This window comes from Carettochelys insculpta, chromosome 6 (assembly GCF_033958435.1).
Source record: "Carettochelys insculpta isolate YL-2023 chromosome 6, ASM3395843v1, whole genome shotgun sequence".
Classification (NCBI taxonomy): domain Eukaryota; kingdom Metazoa; phylum Chordata; order Testudines; family Carettochelyidae; genus Carettochelys; species Carettochelys insculpta.
Window position 1 is genome coordinate 74822643 of NC_134142.1, and position 20045 is coordinate 74842687.

Genomic DNA, 20045 nt, shown 5'->3' on the forward strand with positions numbered 1-20045 from the left:
CCAGCAGAGCATCCGCCCAGTGGGTGTCCCCCGACTGTGGGAGCGGACCGTCAGGTATCTACCCCCCCCGGTGCACACCCCCCAGGGTTGAGGGGCAGGGACAACAGACATGACCAGGGCCCTCCACATGCCCAGATGACCATGGCCCCAAGGACAGCAGTGGCATGTCCCTCAGAAGACTGCATCAGCCCCTGACCCCCCAGCACGACAGTGCCATGCCCCATCCCTGGGGATGGGGGGAGCGGAACCTAGGGTCCCCCGGGGGTGGGGGGTGACACCCATCAGCAGCAGCAGCATCTCCCGGGGATGGGGATGGGGAACCAGCAGCAGAGGGGTGGGGGGACAAGGGCCACGGCTCGGGGGCCACACTAACGGCTGTCTCCACTCTTCTTCCCCCCCGTGTTCCGCAGCTGCACCATCGGAGGGCCTGGAGAGCGCCGGCGAAGTGTCCGTGGTCCCAGACAGCCCACCGGGGCCATCGCTGCAGGCCAGCCCCTCGGCGGAGCACCAACCAGCCCCAGGGCAGGGCCGACAGCAGAGCCAGCACCACCAGAGGATGGTGATGGACCCCCAGCTGCTTGCGACCCTCCGGTGGCAGCTGGAGGTGTTGGAGCGGTGCCTGCGGGTGGACGAGCGGCAGCTGCAATTGCAAGAGCGGGCGCTGGTCTGGTGCCAGGAGGCATGGGGGGCCTTTATGTGCACTTTTGAGCACATAGCGGACTACCTGCCCCCCCCCCGCATGCTGCACCGCCCGCCGCTCTGCCCTGCCCGCTGCTCTGACCGCTGTCCCACCGCCGTCCGCCACCCCGGGGCCTTCCGCCGAGGCGGACCTGGGGCCTGCTGACACCCGCCAGCCGTATCTGCCGGTTCGCCCGGCCCCCCAGCCAGCCTCGGCCAGGGCTGAGGCCGAGGTGAGGCTCACGCCCGCCAACCCCAGGTGCTGGACAGTAGGGGGTGCGGGGCCCAGGACGTGGCCCCCCCACTCCCCCTTTGTACATATCCCCATTATTTTGTATATAGTTTGTGTTAGACTCCTGTTCTTTTATGATAACCGCCCGCCCATGTAAATAGTTCCCCCCTTTTGTTCCACTATTTTATATATATATCTATATATATATATTTGTATTAATAAGAAGAGAATTCACTGTTTTGTGGTTTCAAAAACAACAGGTCTATTTTTATTTGCAAGAAAATTTGGTGGGGGGGGTGTGCTCTTGGGTGCTCTGTGGTGGTGGCAGGGAGTGTTGTGGAGGATGCGGGGGGGGTGCAGTGGGGGAGGGGCCTGCCAGTGTTCACCCCCCCGGCCTGGTCGAAATGGGCCCGCAGGGCCTCCTGGACCCGGATCCCTTCGGGGTCCACCTGGCGACTGGGGGCAGTGGGTGGCTGCACGTTAGCCCTGCCAGCCTCCACAGCCCAGCCCTGAAAGAATGCCTCCCCCTTGTTTTCGACCAGGTTGTGGAGTGCGCTGCACGCGCCCACAATCTGGGGGATGTTGGTGGGGCCTGCTTCCAGGCGGGTGAGGAGACACCTCCAGCCCTCTTTGAGGCGGCCAAAAGTGCACTTAACCACTTGGCGTGCATGGTTCAGGCGCGTGTTGAAGCGCTCCTGGCTGGCTGACAGATGGCCCGTGTAAGGGTGCATGAGCCAGGGCCGGAGGGGGTAAGCTGCATCTGTGACAACGCAGAGGGGCATGGTGGTGTCCCCCACAGGGATCTCCCGCTGGGGGATGTAGGTCCCCACCTCCAGCCGGCGGCACAGGCCCGAATTCCTGAACACCCGGGTGTCGTGGGCGCTGCCAGGCCAGCCAACATATATGTCCCGGAAGCGGCCCCAGCTGTCCACCAAGGCCTGGAGGACCACTGAATGGTAGCCCTTCCTGTTCAGGAAGCGTCCTCCGCTGTGCTCCGGAGCATGGATGGGGATATGGGTCCCATCCACTGCCCCGAAGCAATTTGGGAAGCCTAGGCTGGCAAACCCCGCAATGGCAGCATCCGGGTCCCCAAGCTGCACGAGCCTGTGGGGGAGCAGGGCGTTGATGGAGCGGACGACCTGCAGGGGAAGGACATGGCAGAGCACCAGTGAGGGGTGTGCAGGGTGTGTGTGGCCCTCCCCCGCCGCCCAGGGCTGCCCTCCCCCCACAGGGCTGCCCTCCCTGTCCCCGTGGGTCCTCTTACCTCCATGAGGACAGCCCCGACGGTGGCCTTGCCCACGCCAAACTGCTGCCCCACGGATCGGTAGCTGTCTGGAGTGGCCAGCTTCCAGACAGCGATGTCGACCCGTTTCTCCACTGGGAGGGCACGTCGCACGGCGGTGTCCTGGTGCCTCAGTGCGGGCGGGGGTGGGGGTGAGCCACTGGCAGAGCTCCAGCAATGTCTGCCGGCTCATGCGAAAGTTCTGGAGCCAGTGGTCATTGTCCCACTCACCGAGCACCAGCCGCTCCCACCAGTCGGTGCTCGTGGGGTAGCTCCACAGCCAGTGGCGTGTGTGGCCGGGGGTGGGGTGGGGGGGGTGGAAGACAGCAGGGTCTGGGGCTGCTTCCTCCTCCCCTGGGGGCAGCTCCTCTTCTGTGACTAGAAGGTGATCAGCTGCCTCCTGCATAGCATTGAGCAGGGCAAGCACTGCTGCTGCAGGGGCGGCTGTGTGGACCTCTGGCTGCTGCTGCTGCTGCTGGGGGTCCATACTGCTTCGCCGAGGTGTGCGTGCCTGTGGCTCTGCAGACCGTGTGCTGTGCAGGCTGTGTGTGTCTGGGAGGGGCCCTTTAAGGGAGCGGCTAGCTGTTGCCCTGGAAGTGCTAGTCCGCCCTGTGACCCTGTCTGCAGCTGTTCCTGGCACCCTTATTTTGATGTGGGCCGCTGTGGTGTGTAGACGCTTCCCTGCAGCGCCTACTTCGATGTGGTGCTGCCCAACGTAGACGTTGAACATCGACGGCACCAGCCCTGGAGGACGTGTAGACGCTATTAATCGAAATAAGTTATTTCGATGTAGCATTCACGTGTAGACGTAGCTCCTGACCTCCAGGGAAAGGGAGAAAGAGTTGGTTGAATTGAGAAAGAATTAAGAAGATTGAAAGGGAGAATAATTCAACATGGAGAAATGAGAAAGGAATGGAGAGACCTAAGAAAGTGCACATAAGTGACCAAATTCTTTGGAATGCATCCAAACTCTGGCACTTTGTGGTTTTTCCAGCACCAATCTAGTTTCAAATTGTTCAAGAGCATACAGAGAAGAAAAATGACACACTAATTCCTAGCTATTGGTCAGTCACTAGTTTGTGTATGTTATTGGGAGTGAGCATACAAATAGTTGGCCAAGTCTTGACTACATTGAGGTGAGCCACACAATGTACATCAGCCTAAAATTTTTCCCTTTCAAAATAAGCCCAAGGAGCAGCAAATGAAAATAAAATCAATGTTGCAGAGAGCAGTGGATATAGTAGGAATACATCACTTTAATTCTGTCTTTAGAACTGGTGGTATGGAAAACAGCGTGGGAATGGCGTGTCTCCACGGTTTTGACTGCTGTGAGGTGGTTGATGGCAAGAGGAGGGCTGCCAGCTAGGATGTGCAGCTAGTGAGGGAAGCAGTGGAAAGGTTATAACGTCACTTGAAGAATAGCAGGCGTGTCTTTTCCTGGGAGCTGACTGACACACTTTTTGGGAGGATGGGAGTAGCTGTGCAGTTGTGACAGTGAGAAGGTGGTTGGGCTCTGCTTCAGACCTCTCAAAGGTGAGACAGAGCAGAGTGGCAACACAGAGGTTTGTTTGGGGAAGGAGGTGTTGGAAGCATATCTGAGAGGTTTGGTGGAGTTGTTCTCAGAAGTTAGTGGGAGGTCTAGCCAGGTGAGTGTCAGGGGTCTTGGTAGCTAGGGATTGGGAGAATTTAGACAACTTTGTTATCCTGGGGCTGAGTATAGTTGTCTGTAGGGCTTAAACCATCCCTAAGTCAACAAATATTTAACATAATTTGAAATCAGTATTCTGAATATAGCTTGGAAAGAGATGGAAGGAAAGGAATGAGAGTCAAAGAGGGAAATATTAATTTAAAGCTATAGTGCTATATGCACTTGCAAGCTCTGTGATTAGAAGGAGTCATTAGAGTCTGACTCATTTCTTATTTTTATTTCATAACTAAAAATAACAACTAAAAATAACCAAAGGGATTTCTGAAAATACAGACCTTCTGCAACCCACAGTATAATTGGCTGGGATCGTTAAATAAGCTGGTTTGCTAAAAACTGCATCCTGATTAATTTACAAGCCTCTTTTTTTCAAATGAGAAAAACCCCTCTTTACTGTAATGTGCAGATCCTCATCCTGAGAATTATGGCATAACAAGAAAGTGTCTCAGGCTGCCACTACTCTCCCCAGAGCCAGAGGTTATAAACAAGTAGGACTATGCCAGAGTGAAAGCCAAGGCCGATTGTCAGAATACGCCCTGTAAAGAATTCTGGTATGAAGTACATCCTGCCTATTCTATCAATAGCTATGTTATATTGAAGGTAAGTGGATACCTCGTACTGGTTAGGCTAGGCTAATGCTAACCAGGGAACCTTTCCTTGCAACAAACCCATTGCCAGCTCTGTCCACGTATGTATACCAGCGACACCTTCACTGGACCTAACGGTGTCAACACCACCACCATGGGCTCATCTTACTGCACCTCCATTAATGTGCTATGTGCCAGCAATGCCCCTCTGCCATGTGCATTGGACAAACTGGACAGTCCCTATGCCAAAGGATGAATGGACACAAATCAGAATTAGGAATCTGAATACACATAAACCTTTAAGCGAGCACTTTAATTTCCCAGGACACTCCATAAAGGACTTTAAAATTTGTGTATTACTACAAAAAGCTTTTCGTACCAGATTACAATGGAGCCATCTGAATTGGAATTCATGTGCACGTTTGATACCTTTTACCAGGGACTCGATAAAGATCACAATTCTCTTACGCATTACAAGGACAATTTCCCCAACTTCGATATTGGCAGGGATGGCCAATTACACTCAATTTACTCTGCCCAGAGGTTTTTTTTTTTTCCTTTTTCCTCTTTTTTTCTCCCTCTCCTCCCTTTCCCCTTCACTTCTTACTTGCTATATTTTGCTGATTTCTGAGTTCTTTCTCAGTTCTGCTCCACAATCTCATAAATAAAATTGTTAGTCTAAGGTGTGACGGGACTTGTTTTGGTTAGGCAAATGCAGCCTTGTTACTGAATACAATGTCATGTTAATTAGAAAATGGTGATTAATACTGGACTAATAGGCAAAGGTAGGTGTTATCAAATGAGAATGTGGCAGAAGACAAACAAAAGAGATGCTGTGTTTGAATAACTAGAATGTGTCTAATCCCTGGGCCAAATCTTGTACATTTTACTTGGAGGAATACACTTAAAGGAAAATTATGCCTAAATAAGGACAAGATTTGGCCGTGGATATTCTGCAGTTTGCCTTGTTGGTGTGGTTCAAAGCCTCATACCAGCAGCTAGCATAAGTAGCTGAGTATAGAACATGAAACAAAGCAGAGCAAGAGAGTGGGAAACGGAGAGTTTTGGTGGGGTGGGTGGCGGAGCAGGGAGGCAGGAGTTACGGTCTTGATGTGCAAATTACTGGGTTATGTTCTTTGGCCTGTGTTATGCACAGCAGTTATGACAGCAGCCATGGGCCTATGGCAAGGTGGGTGGGGGTGGGGCCAAGGGAAGAAGAGGCGGGCTGAGCACAGCACGCTGTGGAATTTCAAAGGGGCCTGGAGGCAACAGTCCCCTTTGCCTCCCTTGTTGGAAGGTCTGGTTATGCAAGAGGTCAGGCCAGATGATAACAGTGGACCTTATAGACTTTACAAATCTATGAATATTAGTGGGATCCTAGTGCATGGACCAGCTATGTGGGCAGGCTAGGGACTAGTTTAACTTCCAGGCTAAAACAGCCCTCAAAAGCTCTTAATATGTCTTCTCTAGGAAGCAGGCTTCTTAAAGGATCTGAAAAGTGATAGATCTCCTGGTCTTACCCATCCATACTAGGCCCCCCTTGCTTTCCGGTGCAAGAAACTGATCTTATTGGGGGCATGAACTTGCTTTGTGGATCGCCTAACCCTAGCCCTTACCTTATAGTATGGGACTTCTGCCCAGCAAAGGGAGACAGATTGAGAAAGCTCCCTTCTGTTATGAAATGCATGCTATCAGAGACACATCTCAGGGGCTGGATGAGAGTTTGCCTGTGGCCCATAAATATCTGGAGCTAGTTCAGACAAATCCACACATAATTATCATAGAATCTCAGAGCTGGAAAGTACCTCAAGGGGTCATCAAGTCCAGCCCCCTGCTTCAAGCAGGATCAACCCCAGCTAAGTCATCCCAGCCATGACTATGTCAAGCTGGGACTTGAAAACATCTAGGGATGGAGATTCCACCACCTTTCTAGGCAATGCAGTCCAGTGCTTCACCACCACCACCCTCCTTGTGAAGTAGTTTTCCTAATATCCAACCTACTTCTCTCCGTCTGCATCTTCCTACCATTACTACTTGTTGTGCTGTCTATCACCACGGAGAACAGTTTCCTTCCACCCTTTTTAGAGCTCCCCTTCAGGAAGTTGAAGGCTGATACGAAATCACCCTTCAGTCTTCTCTTCTGTAAACTAAATAAGCCCAAATCTCTCAGCCTCTCCTCATAGGTCATGTGCTCCAGCCCCTTAATCATTTTTGTTGCCCTCCGCTGGACCTGCTCCAGCACATCCACATCCTTTCTATAGTGGGGGGTCCCAAAACTGGACACGATACTCCAGATGTGGCCTCACCAATGCCAAATAGAGGGGAACAACCACTTCTCTAGATCTGCTCAAAATGCTCCTTCTAATGCACTCCAATATGCCATTGGCCTTCTTGGCTACAGGGGCACACTGTTTACTCATATCCAGCCTTTCATCCACTATAATTCCTAGGTCCCCTTCTGCTGTACTGCTGCTTAGTCAGTTGGTCCCTAGCCTATAAAAATGCTTGGGATTCTTCCATCCCAAGTGCAGGACTCTACACTTCTCCTTGTTGAACCGCATCAGATTTCTTTTGGCCCAATCCTCCAATTTATCCAGATGCTATTTGTATCTTTTGGCCCAATCCTCCAATTTATACAGATGCTATTTTGGGAAGCCTCAGTCAAGTATCTGTGAGACTGGTTTTCATTTATAATGAGATCTGCTATGTGAGTAGAAACATACTTTATGCCTATATTAGGGCATACAGGCCACATATACACTAACAAGTTCTTTTGAATATCTTTGGAAGGAAAAGGCCCTTTTGAAAGCCCCCGCAGTGCGTCTACATACAAAATGTATTCTTTCAAAAGCACTTTCAAAAGAGCATGGTGCTTCTTTCGAGAGCACTCTTCCCTTCCCATTTCAGGAAGAACACCCTCTTCTGAAAGTCTCTTTCAAAAGCAAATGTGCGTAGATGCTCTGTGGGCAGCTCTTATGAAAGAGCAGTCCTCCACAGTGCAGCCAGCTGGCGCCCAGAGACACCCCTGGCTAGTCCAAGCGGAACTCTATGCTCCTCATGTCCAGCTGTATTTAAAGACACAGGGTCCCTGAGACCCTGTGGAAGGAAGCTGAGAGTGTGCTAGCAGCAGGGAGGACACTAGCAACTGCCAGCACCACTTCCTGCCAATGAGCCAGCCCTAACAGGCATGCCAGCCAGTGGACAGGAGCCCCACGCCCCCCCAGGAGTCCCCCTCCGAGCCCAACCAGGGCTCCCAGGAGTCCAGCCATGGCCCAAAGAAGAGGGCCTTGTCATGGGCCAAGGCCTAGGTGAGGTACTTCCTCACACTGTAGGGGGAACTGGGAAGTTCTCCTCCACACCAGTGTCTGATGCCAAAAATGCCTCCACGCCAAGTGTCTGACAGCTGCCGGGATGATCGCCGACGGGCACCCCCACCTGAATGCCTGAACAAGTGCACTAGAAAGTGAAAGAGCAATGCCAGGCATACTGCCAGGCCTGGGATGCAGCCAGGCACTCGGGGCAGTGCCCACCAGCTGAGCCCACTACGAGCTGGACCACCTGCTGACGCTGAAGGAAGCAGCACCCCCCCCCGCCCCTTCCACAGGTACTGGACACTGCCAGGACAGAGCCAGAGAAGGAGACTGAGCCGGAGTCCAAGGACCAGCTGGACCCTCACATGGGACCACTGCTGATGAACCCATGTTGGAGGAAGAGGAGGGAGCCCTGGTGATTGCCATCCCCTCCAAGCCCTCCAGCCAGGCCTACTCTTCCCAGGCTTCCCCCCAAAATGCCTCAAGGGACCCTCTGGTATGTACCTGGCACTTCGGACACCCTGGGGCATGGCAGATGGGATGTTCACCCCCACCACAGCTGGCAGCCAGATGGCCTCCTTCCCCAAGCCACAGAGAGGGCCGTGCACAGGCACTCAGCACCCGCTCCCATGGACAGCACCACAAGCCACACACATGGGGAGGGATTGTGGGGGATGGACTGCACCCAGTGCATACCCCCATCCATGCAGGGTGCCAGTACCTGGGATACCCCCTGGGCCAGCAGACAGCAGGTCAGTGGAGGGGCTGGCCAGGGAAGCCAGGGGGCATAGCTCTTAGGGACAGGTCATGGTACTAATGGGTCTCCGTCTGTCTCTCTCCCCTTCTGTGTCCACAGCTCCACAGTGTGAGCTCTATCCAGGGCCAAGGGAGCCCTGCACTGACTGGCGAGGACGCACGCCTGCTGCCCCCATGAGAAAAAGCCTGCCGTCACCCAAGTAGCTGCCTGCCTGGAGCTGGCCATTACCATGCGTGAGTGGCTGGCAATAGAGTTGGTGACCTGGAGTGAGGTGGCAGGCGACTATTGTACCCTCACTTGGGCCATGACCACCCACTGGCCTGGGGGGCCCTTCCCCCTCCCACAGCCCCTCCAGCCCCCTTCCCCTCCATATTGTGGAGGGCACAGCATGCCCCCAACACAATGGGCATGTTGTGGAGGCTAACCATCAGGTGCATCAGGAGGCACTGAAAGTGCCCCTTCAAATGCCTGAACACTTGCTTGCTGGGGCTGCAGGCCCAGTCTAGGTGGGCATTAAAAAGATCCTGGCTCAGGTCCATGTGTCCTATGTAGGGCTGTGTCAGCCACAGGTGAAGGGGATTGGTGGCATTGGCCACTATGCAGAAGGGCATGACTGTGTCCCCAGTGGGAAGCTCCTGTAGGGGGATGAAGGTCCTCTCCTGCATCCTGCACCCAAGCAAGGAATTCTGGAAGACCCAGGCATCATGGGCTTGGCCTGACCAGCCAACACAGATGTCCATGAAGCATCCATGGGAATCCACAAGTGCCTGGGAGCCTCACAGAGTGGTACCCCTTCCTGTTGATGTACCCTCTGGCGCTGTGGTCTGGGGCCTGGATGGCGATGTAAGTCCCATCCAAAGCGCCAAAACACATGGTGAACCCTGGGTGGTGAATCCCACAAGGGCAGTGTCTATGTCCCTGATGCAGACAACCCTCTGCAGGAGGACATGTTGATTACCTCGATGACCGGTGGAGTGGTGGAAGGGCATACATGCCCTTGAGTGAATGGCAGGGTGCTCTGTATCCCCCCCAGCCCCACACTGCATGTCCCCTCCCCATGTCACTTTCCCTCTTCTTCCCCATGCCCTGTGCCCGCCAGGGCCCCATCTCCTGGGCCCCAGAAGACCCCCTTACCCGGTGCCCCCTCCTCCCTCCCCATCATGGGTATATGACCTGGACCAAGTTTATCTTCATGAGGACTTCATGACAGTGGCCTTGCCCACCCCAAAACTAGTGCCCAACTGACGGGTGGCTGTCTGGGGTGGCCAGTTTCAGATCACGATGGTGACTCACTTCTCAAGGGGGAGTGTAGGCTGCACGTGGGTGTTGTGGTGCTGAAGGACGGGGCCAGCTAGTGGCATAGCTCAAGAAATGTCCTCTTGGCCATGCCGATGTTCTGGAGTCAGCGGCTGTCATCTCATTCCCTGATAACAAGCCAGTCCCATCACTTGGAGCTCATGGGATAGCCCCCACAGGCACTGGCTCGCCTGTGGGAGGGGGCATGGACATTCCCCAAGGAGATGGCCTGCAGGACCATAGCCAGGTGGGTGGCCCCCCAGAGGCACTGGAGGATGGCCTGAGGCACTGTGGCCATCAGGCTGAACATGGCCTTGTGGAGATCCCCATCAGGGTGCTGCTGGGAGTTTATGGGGTCTCCGCCATGGCTCTGCTCTGAGCTTGGGGGTCTGCTGTGTTGCTGATAGCCTGGCAGCCCTCAGTGTGTGCAGGGCAAGGGTGTCAGGGCAGGCTCCTTTAAGGGAACAGCTAGTCGCGGCCCCCAGAAGGGCTCATCAGCCATGTGGCCCCATCCACGGCGTTTTCTGGCTGGTTCTTTTGCAATAGCTCCTGGAGCTGTGTGGATGCTCTTTTCTGAAATAATGGGTCAGTCTTTTGATTCACGTTTTGAATGTAGATGCTTTCTTTCAAAAGGGGATCTTCTGAAAGATGCCTTCCTGAAGATCGCCTTTGGAAAGCCCACTGTAGTGTAGACATAGCCCCAATAAATAAGCTTCAGGCTTTATATTCTGTAATTTACTCAGATGGTGCAAAGGTCTGTGAGGTAGATAACTGTCTTTTGATAGAAATTACCTGCTTCATTCTATAACTGTTAGTTCTGTTCTGACAAATTATGGTTTTACATTTCCGTCTTCACATTTGATGAGATTACTTGTGTTTTGGATGCAAGTGGTACATTATTGCCTTTTTAGGAGAGTACATTCTTTCACAGTTCAAAGCCACAATAGAGATATTTTTAGCAACATCTTGTTGTCTTAAATCTTTTCAATCCATCCTTAAAAAGAAAGAGATAGCTACTTATGACAACAGCCTAAATTCCAGAACAACATTTTTGTAACAGAGAGGTAGCCATGCTATTCAAAATACTATCAAAACAAAAACGCAGACCAGTAGCACTTTAAAGACTAACAAAATAGTTTATTAGGTGATGAGCTTTCATTGGATGGACCCACTTCTTCAGACCATAGCCATGCCAGAACAGACTCAGTGTTTAAGGCACAGCGAACCAAAAATAGTAATCAAGGTTGACAAATCAGAAAAATATTATCAAGGTGAGCAAATCAGAGAGCAGAGGGGCAGAAGAACGGGGGAGTCAAGAATTAGATAAAGCAAAGTATGCATAAGAGCCCCTATAATGACCCAGAAAATTCCCATCCCAGTTCAAACCACATGTTAATGTGTCAAATTTGAATATAAAAGAGAGTTCAACAGCCTCTCTTTTCAAACTGTTGTGAAAATTCCTCTTCAGTAAGATGCAGACTGTCAGGTCATTAACAGACTGGCCCACTCCATTAAAGTGCTGATTGACAGGTTTGTGAATCAGGAGTGTTTTTATGTCTGTTTATGCCCATTAATTCTTTGTCTGAGAGAGTTTGAAGTCTGTCCAATATATAAAGCATCTGGGCATTGTTGGCACATGATGGCATATATGATGTTAGTTGAGGAACATGAGAATGTGCCCATGATTCTGTGAATAACCTGGTTAGGTCCAGTGATGGTCTCTCCAGAATAGATATGTGGACAAAGTTGGCAACAGGCCTTGTTGCAAGGAAAAGTTCCAGGACTGGTGTTCCTGCGGTACAGACTGTGGTTGTTGGTGAGAATCCTCATAAGGTTCGGAGGTTGTCTGTAGAAGAGAACAGACCTGTCACCTAGGGCCTTCTGGAGCGTGGCATCTTGATTAAGGATACGTTGTAGGTCTTTAATAATGTGTTGCAGTGGTTTGAGTTGGGGGATGTAGGTAATAACCAGTAGTGTTCTGTTCTTGGCTTTTTTTGGCCTATCTTGGAGCTAAAAACACTCCTGATTCACAAACCTGTCAGATAGCACTTTAATGGAGTGGACCATTCTGCTAATGACCTGAAAGTCTGCGTCTTACTGAGGAGGAATTTTCACAACAGTTTGGAAAGAGAGGCTGCTGAACTCTTATATTCAAATTCGACACATTAACACGTGGTTTGAACCAGGATGGGAATTTTCTAGGTCATTATAGGGGCTCTTATGCATACTTGGCTTTATCTAATTCTTGACTCCCCCCTCTTCTGCCCCTCTGCTCTCAGATTTGCTCACCTGGATAATATTTTTCTGATTTGTCAACCTTGATTACTATTTTGGTTCTCTGTGCCTTAAATATTGAGTCTGTTCTGGTCTGGCTATGATCTGAAGTGGGTCTGTCCCACAAAAGCTCATCACCTAATACATTATTTTGTTAGTCTTTAAAGTGCTACAGGACTGCTTTTTTGTTTTGTTAAGATACAGACTAACAAGGCTACCTGTCTGTTATTATTCAGGTGCACTTTGTCTGCACCATTTTAAGTCAGGTACAGCATTTTCTCTACCCACTACTGCTAACAGGCCCAACCATGTGTTTACATGTCTGTTTTGTTAATCCACTTTCAGCTGCCACCAGCCTTCAGAGATAATAATAATAATAAACACCAAGCACACCCACAAGGAGATAATTGGGAGTAGGGAAGCGGCACATAGAGGCTTTGAGTTCCACTAATACGGAACTATGTAACCTTGCTACTCTTTACTACAGTGATTTTTCAGCAGAAACAGTAACATGCATATTCTGATTTTCAAACGTGATATTTATTGTGGATCTTAAGAGATATTTCCAAAAAAGCACAATAAATATTGGTAACATAGTATCACTCTTATAAAATACATGTGTATAAAAGCCATTAAATTTGCAGTTAAAAGCATGCAAGTTAATTTATATAAAACAGGACAATTAGCTATGTAATCTATGAAGCAAGAATAGCAACTCTTTTTTGTGTTGCACATTTAATTATTGTGATCTTGAATTTTATACCCAAACAATGAAATGGGACTAATAATACTGAAAAGCATAGAATTATTAAAAAGCAGACTATGACAACAATCTTTTTAGGTAACAGATTCAGGACAAACAAGCACAGATTTAGACTCAGATACAAAGAATTTAGTGCTAACAAATACTAAATGATCAGTAGGCTTAAGGTAGACATTTGTGATTCTGATATATATTATTTTGTCTCCAGTATCTACTTACAAAAGGCTATTTTGGATATGAATACATTTTTAAAATCTTGTTCTAACCTAATTTTCACTTTGTATGAACTATTTAATCTGTAGCTGCATTAACTTTGAAAAAATGCAACAACAGTTCTCATGAGAAGATGATAAAAGACGACTAGGTAATGCTGCAGAGAAGGCTACAAATATTATTTAAGGCACTATTCTACTCTGGGGTTTTCAGCACATTGAAAAACTTTCAGTGTAGAATACACTACATGAAGAGATCCAGGACATTAGAAAGAAAAAGCTCTAAAGCTAATATGTAGTATATGTAATATTCATATATACTTCTGCCTAATGAAGTAAAACACATAAGTTTTTAAAGCCATTTAGTTTAATAATATTAGTGGCTTGTAGTAGTGTCTGATAAGTGAATCTGAAATATGAATTTAAAAATATGTGCCTCACAAAATCAATGGACAATGCAAAGGTCAAGCACATTGATAAAGCATCATTTGTCTTAATACAGCTTGTCTGAACATAAAAAACACTCAGGCCCTATTTTGAGTATCTGCTGGTGCAACTCTAATGACTGCCAAAGAATAAACATATGTCAATCTTACTTAGAACATTAGGACAGTATCCAGCTGGTCTACAGGTCTTCCATGAGCTTTCCTGACCTATGCAGAAGCACAGGCTGCTGCTTCCTCTTTGGAGAGAACAGTATGTGTCATGAATGCTGAGGAATAGGTATTCTGTGAATACCCCTTTTGTTGGACAGTGCATTACTACACTAGCCCATTTGTAGTATATAGCAATCCAGGAAGCTCTAATGGATGCGATACTGGGAAGACAGAAAATCCTTTTACGTGTCCATTCTTCCTCACTACTGAACGTCAGTCAGATAGAAGAAAATTTTGGAGGAGTCAAGCCTTATGATACGAGAACCTCAGTGGGTGACAACTCCATTTTGGTGGCAACCTTCTGAGAAGTGGAGGCTACTTGGCCTAGATGCTTGCTTTTCCTCATTGTAAAACAAATAGTAACTGTGCATAGGTCAAGGTCCACCAGGAGTCTCTGCCTGTTGTGGAGGGCTCCCCACCAGCAAACACCACAATAGTCATTAGGGGGATGGGGCAGAACCACACAGCACCTCTGCATGGCTGTAATGGGAGAGGGATGAATTAGGAAATGGGAAGTAGAGCACTCTCTGCTCTCCCGGCAGTTAACACGTAAGATAGAGTCTGCTCATCTGTCCTTCCTTCATTCCAATCCCTTACAGCAGACCAACATTCACTTAGGCTTCTGTGGTCCCAGAAACCTCTGGGATCTTCATATCACAGAAAGCCATAGATTATTTTGTTGTATTGGGCCCTTTGAATGCAGTCTTAAAACATTGTCCATTAACATTGTTACCACTGATGAGGAAATATTTAGTCATTTACAAAGAATTATAAATAAAACCATAATTGACCTACAACTTAAATGACCACTATGTCAATGGTACAAATGCAAGGTCAGTTACACTGCTATAAATCAGGAGTAACTACAGGCTGAACCTCTCTAATCAGGCACTCTCTTATCCGACAACATGCGTAATCTGGCATGATTTTAGTTAGCCAGACGATCACTTATCATGGGTGTGGCCACGTTTCCTGTGGTGCCACACAGTTTGTTTACAGCCACCAATCCTGGCTCTCTGTGGTTTGTGCTGTTATTTAGCTCTAATTTACCCCTAACTGTCCTCTATGAATGCAGTAAGCAGTGGAAGAGTTGGTAACGCTGCTAGACGATACTGACCTCCCATGGTTTTAGAAAATTCTCTCGTTTGGCACTGGTCAGGTCCTGAGGGCAGATGAGAGAGGTTCAACCTGTACACTGTAACTGAGAGTAAAACTGAACCAACTAGCTCCACATTAGGATATTGGGGGCAAAATATTACTTGATAAATAAAAACTGACTACAGCAATATTCTATTTTCTATATTAAAAGCAATAAATATTAGATATCTGTAGATTAAATTTCATATTCATTTATAGGTTACTTAAATCTATATAAATCAGAAATATAAGCAGTAAACCACTGCCCTGTATATATTTGTGTGTGTGTGTGAAAACTAATATACAGTACTATGCCTATAATTGTGTTCTCATATAAGAATATAAAAACTTTTGTTACAAAACAGATACATCTTATAAATATTTTAATTTTGTTTTGAAAAACAATATGAGATTTTCATAGTCTTAAGTGTCCAACAATTACTGCACTGTAAGTATTTCACAATTCTGTCAACTGATTTGTTTTAGATGGAATTTACTGACATATAAAATTTGCCAATTACATCATTAGCAGAGCAACCCATAAGAAGAATTAGGACAAATGCACAGATGTGGCAAACAACTAGTTTTGCTGTTTGTTATCTTTCTTCTATCCACAGCAGAAAAAAAAAAAGCTCTCTCATGAAAACAAAGGCAGTTAAAATATAGGCTTTGTTCCTATAATATGTTCTATGTGTGAGAGTGTTCCGTATCTTTTCAACTGAAAAAAAACTGTAAAAACAAAACTTGTATAGATTTGTTAAAGAACTGAGCTGTGGTATTCTAACAGTTACTGCCATATAGACTTATAGATGGACAAAATGAATGCCAAATAACCAAAGGAGGGAAATCAGCAACTCCCTGGCAAAGTATTGAAACCCACCACAACTACTATGGATATATACAGAACATGTCTGCCTCATGTCTGGCTTTAAAAAAAATCACAGGATGAGTTCCTATTGTTATTTCTTCAAAAGGTCAATAATGCTGAGATGCAGAAGGACTTTAACTAATTAAATAACTAAATCAGTGCATTCTGACTGGGGGCAAAAAGTCCAAAAAGTCTTAAAATGGAAAACCATTTTTATTCTTCTTGCTTGATAAGCCTTTTAGAGACTCAATTGAAAAGGGAAAGCTGCTATGCATTTGAAAACTGTTACTAAAACATATGAATATCCAGATACTCTTTAGACATTTAGAAGGTATGTAACAATACAGATACTGAACACTTGGTTCTGTGAACATCCTGGTTTATTGTTCCTTGCATTAAATAATGATGTTATCTTTGCATCAGTCAATATCTACCTCTCAGAGTAATGAATCTCAATAAGCACCTCAACTGAAGTCAATATCAAGCTTATTATCTACTGTCCCTTAGTATCCATGGAAGAACGCCATTACTTAATCTAACACTAATGGTTTCACTGAAAAACAAAAATGTTAATAAAAATAAAAATAAAACATTTAGTGTTTTAAATAATAGTAACTTAAACATGTTATGAATAATATTTAACGGATTTCTTTAGATAAATGGACACAAGAGACAACAGGCCTAAATCTTTTTTCACCAACACAAATTTTATACTGGTATAATTCACAGAGTTTGAGACCAGAAGGGACTATTTTGGCCATTTAGTCTGGCCTTCAGCATGACAAAAGCCAAAAGTTTTACCCAGTAATTCTGGATCTCAATATTTTTTTCTTTCCAACTTTGCAAGTGAACACTACTGAGCCCAATAACCTATGTCTGAGTCAGAGCCTTTCTCTTAGGAAGACATCTAGATATTGATTTTAAAACTTTAAGTAATGATTAATTTATACTCTCCTCGATAACCCTGGGTTTCAGTGACACTGTTCCTGATTCAGACTCCTGCAATGAGAGTGGCTAACGTGGGTTTCTATGATTTACCTGTTGAGGACTGAAAGTGGTGGGAGAGGAGAATGAGGCTCCATGCCTCATGTGTGTCTTATAAGTGAAAATGTAAAATCCTCACATCTTGTAAATAATTCTTGCTCATCTAAAACTTCCATAGACTCTGATACTGTAACCACCTCAACAAGTCTCAGTTAATGCTAAATAATGCATTGGAAGGGGGAAATTTCTGGAAAATTATCATCAGAATTTTACATGATGCATATTGTACAACAAAACAATAAATTCCTGAACTAACCAAGAGGACAGACACCACCTCCTTTTATGTAATAAATCAATAACAGCAACACAACAGGCCAGCAGCTCAATCTATACACACAATAGAGGAAAACAGGCACTATTTTGCTTTGTATTAAACTGATATAATTTCTTTCTGAGTAAAGGCTAAACATCAGTACCAAAAAAAGTTGGTTATCCCATATTTTTAGACTATAATATTTAAGTGCTATCCCATCTAACAATTTTACAAGTATTACATTGACACTACATATTTTTCTTTTATTTTTCGTTCTTTACCACTTGTATTAAAATGTGCCCACTGAAACACTCATTACTACTCATACAGTATGGCCCCTTTTCATCTTTGAAAGATGGTGGTTAGCAGCTGCGGCAAGGTTCTATGGGCAGTGTTTGAGTCTGCAGCTTCTCCCTCTTATACCATATGGCTTTTGGCCTAATTTTTCCAAAGTGAATGGCAATCCTGTGGGATTCCATTTTTGGGAGCCTAACTTGAATCATCCTAAAGAAGTCTGATTTTCAGTACGTACTGAGCACCAACTTTCTGAAAATCAGAATTCTTTAAGGTCTTTAACTGTGAACTCAGTTTTTTTTTAAATATAGGCTTTAATTATTAAGTCTTGTGCCTTTCTGATACATTGCTTAATTTATACTAATTATATTTTTCTAAAGTGTTAATTTTAAGTAAAAACAACTCCTTTACTTCCATTTCTGCTTCCTTGGATGTCCTTATAGGACAGATTCTACACTTATGAAAAAGCTGTATTACAAAATTTTGACATGTCTTGTATTTTGTACTTTGTGGTAAAAGTCTTTTCATTGCACAAAATCAAGCATACACAATGTTGCATTTCACTGACAATCCACATTTAAATCAGAACATCACACATCTATGATTTTTGAAGGAATGTGTACTCATATCAGCTAGTATCCAAAAAATTCAATACTTGATTTATGGAACAGCATAAAAATTAACTAGGTTTAGTATCTTTTACAGATCTCTTCTTTTCAGCTCCATTGTGACCCATCACATCCTATTTATCCTTCCACAAATATTCAGTAAGTTATCAGGATCCCCAAGGCATCTATTTTATTACAGATAGATGATACTGTCCCCTCACAGATTAAACAAAACTGATTTTTAAAAAAATTAATATTTAATATAAAGCTGAATTGAACCACCTACAATTAATTTTCAAAGTCACATCTATTAAAGCGTAGTGTTCTGAGCACTTTGAAACAGAATAGAAAATATTTAATGAGAAATGGATTTTTCTAGATAGTACCTAAGTATCTCCCTTCAGAACTTTTACTTCATCATTTCACTTGATTAAATGCAGCTTTAATTTTAAGCATATGGGAAAAATGATTGCAACAAGAATAATCAGTTCAAAACACTTCTGAGAAATGATTCAGCTCCTTTAAAAATGTAACTGTAAAGGAATGACTGTGAAGAATATGATTGTTGTGTCGTTTTGTTCACAGCTGTTCATCTGTCCCAAATAAATCCCTCACTCCACATTCCGGTATTTGGTAAACAAATTGTACAGCACTCTCAATGTGGACTTCAAGTCACAATTTACAATATCTAGAAAAAGGAGGGAAAAAGGGAAAATCAGCACTTTCCATGATATCTAGAAAGCACTCAGAAAAAAAAGCCCTGCCTTCTTGTATGACAGTACTTTCTTCTCTCTTCAGTCTCTTTCCCAAATAAACAATCACAGACATAGGTAGCACAGGGAGTATGGGTATGGAAACTTGAAAAATATAAGGACAATTTTTGATGAAATATATAAGGACCTCAACCCAGATGTCAGTTTTGCAGATACAATTAATTGTATCAAAACAAAAAGCAGTCAAGTAGCACTTTAAAGACTAGCAAAATAGTTTATTAGGTGAGCTTTCGTGGGACAGACCCACGTGGGACAGACCATATAGTCTGAAGAAGTGGGTCTGTCCCACGAAACCTCACCTAATAAACTATTTTGCTAGTCTTTAAAGTGCTACTTGACTGCTTTTTGTTTTGATGGTGTATAGACTAGCACAGCTTACTCTCTGTTACAATTAATTGTAGGTGAAGATGAATACAGGAACATGCAGCTTCCTGCTTGACAAATACTGCCAGCTATTTTGATGTCTGCATGCAAAAATTAGTACCCAGGATTATTTGTATGTACAAAATTGCACTCACCTATGACTATGGGTGAGAAATTGCAGTTACAAATCTCGAAGCAGTTTTTAAAAAAAGTGGCAAATAGGAATTGATGCTCCATGGGATTATTCGGTTATGTAGGATTGCCTCCATATTGAATAAAAGTAATTATGGAACCTCCTGCATTTGATGAAAGGACTGTGCCACCTAATGAAATTAATGGCTCCCTATGCCCCTTCACTTTGCGGCCCTTGGAAAACACAGACCGGTTCTAGGAGTTATTGACAAGGTCACAAAATGTAAAAAATCCCAAAGCTGCTGGAAGGGCATTTTTTCCCACACAGCCTAGATTGCTACTTTAATGGTCTGACTTTCTCCCTCGATACTGAGGTTCCCCCATCAAGTCTGCAGATGGGAATCTTGGGGTGAGCCTACACTACAAACTTACTTCTAAGTTAACTTCAAATTAAGGGGCTACTTGAAGTAGCCTGCAGTGTCTACACACACTTTTCCTGGCTATGAAGTTAACTAAGGGAATGGAGTAGTGCCTTACTTCGAAGTTTAATGTCAGGATAAAGGTGAAGGAGCTGACGCAGGCATACAGCAAAGCCTGTGATGCTGCCAGCTGATCAGGGGCACAGCCCACGCACTGCCTCCACTCTAAAGAGCCGCACAGGCTCATGGGGCCGAGGGAGACAGCCACCCTGGAGCACATCGTTGACAACACCGGTCCCCCCAACAGACAGCGGTGAGGAGGTGGGCCCCTCTGGCACCACCAGCTTCGTGAGCAGGGACTGGCCCACTGAGACCAAGGGTGATTATGAGGGCTCCATCGA

General features: G+C 45.9%; 1 protein-coding gene across 5 annotated transcripts in view; it reads right to left on the bottom strand.

The window, feature by feature from the left end:
* PARVA (parvin alpha) overlaps window positions 1-20045 on the bottom strand; it is a 208344-nt gene that overhangs the window by 14856 nt on the left and 173443 nt on the right. For 2 of the 5 annotated variants that reach the window (XM_074997361.1, XM_074997360.1), the window contains one exon: window positions 12641-18645. The exons of 2 other annotated variants lie outside the window; for them this stretch is intronic. In XM_074997361.1, the coding sequence (XP_074853462.1) occupies window positions 18569-18645 (77 nt within the window). In that variant the 3' untranslated portion in view covers window positions 12641-18568. Of the gene's footprint in view, window positions 1-10980; window positions 11695-12640; window positions 18646-20045 lie in introns of those variants that run through there. One more of the 5 variants, XM_074997363.1, reaches the window with a different exon arrangement.